The sequence below is a fragment of the Cetorhinus maximus genome, chromosome 15 (genome assembly GCF_964194155.1).
Source record: "Cetorhinus maximus chromosome 15, sCetMax3.hap1.1, whole genome shotgun sequence".
In the NCBI taxonomy this organism is placed as follows: Eukaryota; Metazoa; Chordata; class Chondrichthyes; order Lamniformes; family Cetorhinidae; genus Cetorhinus; species Cetorhinus maximus.
The window spans coordinates 6,228,718-6,235,864 of record NC_135893.1 but is presented as its reverse complement, the minus strand read 5'-3'; the positions used below and the strand labels follow the sequence as shown (position 1 = coordinate 6,235,864).

General features: G+C 42.0%; 1 protein-coding gene across 4 annotated transcripts in view; it reads left to right on the top strand.

Moving 5' to 3' along the window:
* Nucleotides 1-4,723: 4,723 nt before the first annotated feature.
* clstn1 (calsyntenin 1) overlaps nt 4,724-7,147 on the top strand; it is an 83,052-nt gene continuing 80,628 nt past the window's right edge. For all 4 annotated transcript variants that reach the window (XM_078557803.1, XM_078557801.1, XM_078557802.1 and 1 more), the window contains exon 1: nt 4,724-4,875. In XM_078557803.1, the coding sequence (XP_078413929.1) occupies nt 4,794-4,875 (82 nt within the window). In that variant the 5' untranslated portion in view covers nt 4,724-4,793. The remainder of the gene's footprint in view (nt 4,876-7,147) is intronic.

Genomic DNA, 7,147 nt, shown 5'->3' with positions numbered 1-7,147 from the left:
TGATCAGTAAGTTTGCGGATGACATGAAAATTGATGGGATGGTAAATAGTGAGGAGGATAGCCTTAGATTACAGGAGGATATAGACGGGTTGGTCAGATGGGCTGATCAGTGGCAAATGGAATTTAATCCGGATCAGTGTGAGGTGATGCACTTGTGCAGGACAAACAAGGCACGGGAATACATGATGAATGGTAGGACCCTGGGAAGTACTGAGGATCAGACGGACCTTGGTGTGCATGTCCAGTGGTCCCTTAAGGTAGCGGGACAAGTAGATAAGGTGGTTAAGAAGGCATATGGGATACTTGCCTTTATTAGCCAAGGTATAGAATATAAGAGCAGGGAGGTTATGCTGGAACTGTATAAAACGCTGGTTAGGTCACAGCTAGAGTATTGCTGCAGTTCTGAAATCCGCATTATAGGAAGGATGTGATTGCACTTGAGAGAGTACAGAGGAGATTTACCAGGATGTTGTCTGGGCTGGAGAGTTTTAGTAATGAGGAGAGATTGGATAGACTGGGGTTATTTTCCCTGGAGCAGAGGAGATTAAGGGGGGACATGATTGAAGTATATAAAATTATGAGGGGTATAGATAGGGTAGACAGGAAGGAACTTTTCCCCTTGGTAGAGGGATCAATAACCAGGGGGCATAGATTTAAGGTAAGGGGCAGGAGGTTTAGAGGGGATGTAAGGAAGACTTTTTTCACCCAGAGGGTGGTGGGAATCTGGAACTCACTGCCTGAAAGGGTGGTAGAGGCAGAAATCCTCATAACATTTAAGAAGTATTTGGATGTGCACTTGCGATGCCATGACATACAAGGCTATGGGCCTAGTGCTGGAAAATGGGATTGGAATAGTTAGGTACTTGTTTGACTGGCACAGACTCGATGGGCCGAAGGGCCTTTTTCTGTGCTGAAGACCTCCACGACTCTATGAGTATGATCTGTGTTGCCATTCACTAATGACAGAAGTTCACTGGTTATAATTACAGCTTTTCTCTATGGTACATTTTGGAAAGATTCAGTACAGGACGGTGGGGTAGAACTTTGCCTTAGGCAATAAAGCAATGGAACTAGCATTACATATATCCATTGAGCTGAGTATTGGGTAAACTATATAACAGGCATCAGATTCAATGCCACCTGCTTTGTACGACCCCCTAATACAAATTTCTACCCTTGCGATTCTTGGAATGCTGGAAAGCAATTACTACAAGCCATTCAGAAGAATTGTTTTATTATGATCAAGTTCTTTGGTCATGTTTATATCATGGGATGAAGGAGCTTGGTTGTAGCCAGAAGCAACTGTAATGAGAAAAGACGTTTCACAAGTTGGACCTTCGTGGATTATTTTCAGTTGGAGACTAAACTCTACTAGGCACCATTACAGCCCTAATCAAGATGGCTAACAGAGTGTTGACAGGACATTGCATCTTCAAGAATTTTCCTACTTGTTTATATTTTTACAGCTGAATAGCTCTGAAAGTATTCCCATAATAATAAATAAATCCTACAGGTGAAAACGGAAATTATTAGTAACATATTTTATGTCATATCTGTTTGTTTACTTATTTATTTTCCCAAATCAGAATCACTCTGAGTTGCCAAAATAATATATCTTTACATGTATAAAAGCCGTAATAACATAAGGAAAGTCAGGGTTAAGAAATATCAGTTTGGTTTATCCAAGTTCACTCCTTTAATACATGTTGGGGCTGATTTTTCTCTGATTTATTCCTTGCACTTGCCTACTCCTCAGGCACAAATTAAGATATAGGAAAAAGGTGGAGCAATCCATAAAGCTGACCTTCCAGGCGTTTCCCTGAGATAGGGGAGGAGTGCTTCTACCTGGAATAGATGAAAGCTTTAACCTGACACTGTAATGCAACGATTAACTTGACTCATTTCCTGTATTTCTGCCTGGCAGATGCCCAGAAGACAACTTGTCCTTTGCAGGTGAGGCTTTGAGTTATGATTAGCCTTTTGAGGCCAGTGGATCTAAAGAGGATTGCCAGAAAATTCTACCCACCTCCATACAGGAAACTTTTGAGGGAGAGCAATGATTATCAGTGAGGCTGAAGGCCTTCTGGCTTCTTTCTCTGGGCAGCAGCTGAAATGTTCTGTAGCTAGTGGCTGTTAATGGCTGCAGTCCGTTCTCATTCCCCCAATTCGGGCACAAGTGCCTTCCAAGGGACACTCCTGTTCTGGGGAAATGTTAGGACCATGATTAATGACCTCCAGCACAAATTCAGATGGGTTCACATCTATCTATGAAGATGCTGGGTCTAAGGCTGAAGGGTGACCTAATAGAGGTCTTTAAAATTATGAAATGCTTTTGACAGAATAAGACGCAGGGAGAATGTTTCCACTTGTGGGAGAACAAAGCCAGAGGTCATCATTGCAAAGTACCAAGAAATCCAATAGGGAATTCAGAAGAAACTTCTTTATCGACAGAGCAGTGAGAACATGGAAGTCACTAACACAGGGGGTGTGAGCATTATCAATACATTGAAGGGAAAACCAGATGAGCATATGAGAGAGAAGAGAATTGATGGTTATGTTGATAGTTTTAGATGAAAGAGGATGGGAGGAGGCTGGAGTGGAACAGCCATGGACTGGTTGGGCCAAATGGCCTTGTTCCTGTGCTGTATATCCCATGTAATTCTCTATGAATGTGAGAAAACCTAATAAGGTTGATAGAAACTATTTCTGCTGGTTGGGGAGTCTAGGACTAGGGGACATAGTCAACATAATAAAGCCAGACCTTTCAGGAGTGAAATTAGGAGACACTTCAACACACAAAGGGTGGTGAAAATTTGGAGTGATCGTCTGCAAATGGCAATTAATGCTAGATCAATTGTTAATTTTAAATCTGAGACTGATAGATATTTATTAACTAAATACTAAATGCATTGAAGGATAGGGGCAAAGACAGGTACATGAAGTTCAATTGCAGATAAACCATGATCTCACTGAATGGTAAAACAGGCTCACTTACTTACATTGGATCCTGATCAAACAATGCCTTGATTTTAAAATTCTCATCCTTGTCTTCAAACCCTTCCATGGCCTTACTTCTCCCTATCTCTGTAATATCCTCCAACCCCACAACCTTCCAAGATATCTGTGCTTATCTAATTCTGGCCTCCTGGTCTCTCCACCATCGGTGGCCATGCCTTCAGCTGAGCCACAACTCTGGCATTCTCTCCCTACACCTCTCCAATTCTCCACCACATTTTCCTCCTTACATACACTTCTTAAAACCTACGTCTTTGACCAAGCTTTTGGTCATTTCCCCCAATCTTGCTTTACATGGCTGTTTGTAGTGTATATTCATGATCTAGACATGAATGTAGAAGGTGTGATCAGTAAGTTCTCAGATGACATGAAAATTGGTCGTGTGGTAAATAGCGAGGAGGAAAGCCTTTGGACTACAGGATGATATGGACGGGCTGATCAGATGGGCAGAACAGTAGCAAATGGAATTTAATCCTGAAGAGTGTGAGTTGATGCATTTCAAGAGGACTAACAAGGTAAGGGAGTACACGATGAATGGTAGGACCCTAGGAAGTACAAAGAACAAGAGGGACCTTGGTGTGCATGTCCATAGATCCTTGAAAGCAGTAGGACAGGTAGATAAGGTGGTTAAGAGGGCATATGGGATACTTGCCTTTATTAGTCGAGGCATTGAATACAAGAGCAGGGAGGTTATGATGGAGCTATATAAAACGTTAGTTAGGCCACAGCTGGAGTACTGTGTGCAGCTCTGACTGCCACACTATAGGGAAGATGTGATTGCACTGGAGAGGTTGCAGAGGAGATTCACCAGGATGTTGCCTGGACTGGAGCATTTCAGCTAATAAGAGAGGTTAGATAGGTTGGGGTTGGTTTCCTTACAGCAGAGAAGGCTGAGGGAGGACCTGATCGAGGTGTAGAAAATTATGAGGGGCATAGATAGGGTAGATAGGAAGAAACTTTTCCCTTAGTTGAGGGGTCAATAGCCAAGGGGCATGGATTTAAGGTAAGGGGCAAGAGGTTTAGAGGGGATTTGAGGAAAAATTTTTTCACCCAGAGGGTGGAACTCACTGCCTGAAAGGATGGTAGAGGCAGGAACCCTCGTAACATTTAAGAAGTATTTAGATGAACACTTGAAACGCCGTAGCATACAGGGCTACGGGCCAAGTGCTGGAAAATGGGATTAGAGTTGATAGGGGCTTGCTGACTGGCGCAGACACGATGGGCCGAAGGGCTTGGTGTCTAATTTTGCTTTGTAAATCTCCTGTGAAGTGCTGTTTAATGTTAAAGGCACTAGGTGAATATAGTTGTTGCTGTTATTAAATGTGCTATATAAATATAAGTTGTTGTTGTTAAAGATGCTATATTAATAGTGTCTTTGTTAAAGGTGCTATGTAAATGTAAGAAGTTGTTGTTGTGGAGGGGCTGAATAGCTTGTACTGGGGAGTCCTTGCCCCTTTAACTGTCACGTGATTCACCGTTGAGGTGACGTCAGCGGTGACTGGCCGAGCGGGGCCGAGGGAGGGGTGACGTCAGTGAGCGCCGGGCATGGGGCGGGGTGTCCGGTGGGTGACGTCAGCGGTGGGCGGGGCCGATGGGGGTGACGTCAGCGGTGGCAGACGCGGGGGCGGGGAGGATGGGTGACGTCAGCGTGCGGCTCGCGCGCCGGGCGGGGCGGGGCTGCGGGGCGCGAGCGAGCGAGCAACTAAACGAGCGAGCGAGCGAGCGGCCGCCATTTTAGCGATCGGCAGCCGGGCGGTGGGAGCGGGAGAAGCGGCAGTATGAATCCGGTCAGGTGTAAACCCTCCGCCTCGATAACCTGCCTCTTACTGACCCTGTCCATTGCTGTGTCCGCTGGCAAAGGTGAGGAGGGTCCCGGTCTCTGTGATTAACCCGGTGTTTTGTGGTGTTTTGTTTCTCTCCCCCCCCGGCATCATCCTGCCTGGCGTTTTGGCTCCGGCCATGTTCTTGGGGATGAGGAGCCAAAGGATTTATTTTTGTTTTACCTGTCTTGTTTATTTTTGCAAAGGTGATGTGGGTGCACAGCCTATTTAAACGAACATAAGACTATTCGTTGTTTTTATCTGGGCTGAGGAATCCCAGCCCCCATCCCCCCCCATCACCCATTCTCCATCGGGATGTGAGGAAGGGGCATTCACCCGGAGATTTATCTTTAATTAAAATCTCTTGGGCAGTGCAGGAATCCCTGCGTCTTGCAGAAAACACTTCCCTGGGTTGAGTTATTTATTTATTTATTTTTTGCTTCTCTCCATCGTTTGGTGCTTTGCCTGAGGATTGGAGATGCGCTTGGGGTGGGGAAACGACCTTGCCTTCCTCTCTCCCTCCGTTCATCTCGTTTCTTTTTTTAAAAAAAACATATTTAATTTGCGCTTGCAAAACGTTTGCTATCCTTTTAAATCTGCAATGCATTCGGAAACACGACCTGTTTTTTATTTCCACGGAGTTGTCTCTTTTTTTTCTCTCAATTGTGGGTTTGGTCATCTAGGGTTAGCAAAGGGCCAGGCTTTGTTTTTATATAGATCCACATGACGTTACTTTAAACTGCAGTGTGTTTTAATCTTAAATATTCATGGTAATTAAAGGATTTTCTGTCTCCCGATGGATTTCCAGTCTAACGTTGAATAAACGCTCCATGTTTATTTCCTGGCTCTCCATGCTCCCGAAAAACAAAATCTTTCCTTCCAAGATTGAGCAGTTCTGTCAATTTATATCTTTTTGGACGGCACTGCATCAGTGTAACATTTTTACCAACCTTTTAAATAATTTAAACACCATGCCTTTGATCTCTTTTAACGAAAAAAAAAGCTTTTTTTTTGGTCATTGACAGCTTGCTCAAAAATTAAAAATGGTTGTTACACTATTGTCCATTAAGTTTTCTAAGAGGCTGATAAATGACCATGTCATTCAGACTTTCTAAAAAAAAAGGCTTTAATGTTCATATTAATATTGATTATCCTTTTTAAAGCACAAAAGTCGACGCATTGCAGGTTCTTTGATCTATACCAGTTACTTGTGGTTTAATGGAATGAATCAAATACCAAGCTGTATTTTTAATGTTACAATAAGTATCTGAAGGGAAAATTCAGTTGTTTTGTAAAGGTGGTGCATGTAACAGATGTTGTGGGTGGTTCCCACTGGAAAAAAAAATACAATTAAAATATTCAATGCTTTATTGTTTTGAATCTTTTATAACTAGATGCTGCATTATAATAGTCTGGGTATTAAACTTGTATTTGCAGCCAGCTTTCCTCTGAAACATTCTTAAAATCAGAGTATTTCCATCAGTGTTTGTAAAGAATTCTGCTGCAGTCTTTTTTGTTTTGAGTATTTTTACAATGATGTAGAATGATATCAACTGCTTAGGAATTGCTGAGTGCTGAAGTAACATTGGAGAAATCCTTTAACAAGCTATTCTAATGTTGTAACTTCAAATGTTAAATCTGCTCTTTCGTATTGCTTAGTTCTGAGAGTTTAGTTTTTGCCCCCTTGCATAATGCCGTCACGTTTGCTGTTGTCGCAGAGCAATTTCTGTAAAAATAAAGGGAAAAATTGAAAGGCTATTGATAGCTTGTGGTCTTTTTAGAAAAAGTGCATTGATTCAGAGCTGTCTGTTCACATTTGTTGTAGATAAGTTTTTTAGTTTAACTATAAATGTTAAATGATTTCTGAATGACTATTAATCTGTTTTCTGAGCATGGAGTTGTGAAAAATCTGAAATATGAGAAGGTGATTCAACAACTTCTAAACTACTTTGGACAGCATTGAGTGGTGTAGTTTGATACTTATATTTTAACAAAATGCCTTATTAGATGGCAAAAACTTGTCAGTTCAATGCATCTTAAAAGTGTATTTTTTCACCAGCTTCCATGTCTGCATACAACTGAATACTCAAGGTATCATTTGCAGTGTATGACTTTTTTGTTTTTGACTGATGGCCGGCCTGGTTAAAGACTTTGTTTAAGGTCCAGATTTTCGTTTAGGGTGATTTCAGATTCAGTCAATTCTGTAGAGTATTTCAGAATTTAAATGTTTTTTTTTCTGATTGCATACAACATAGCCCATGATTTATATGTTGTCTGTTTTCAGCCTATACTATTTCGTACCATGTTACAAG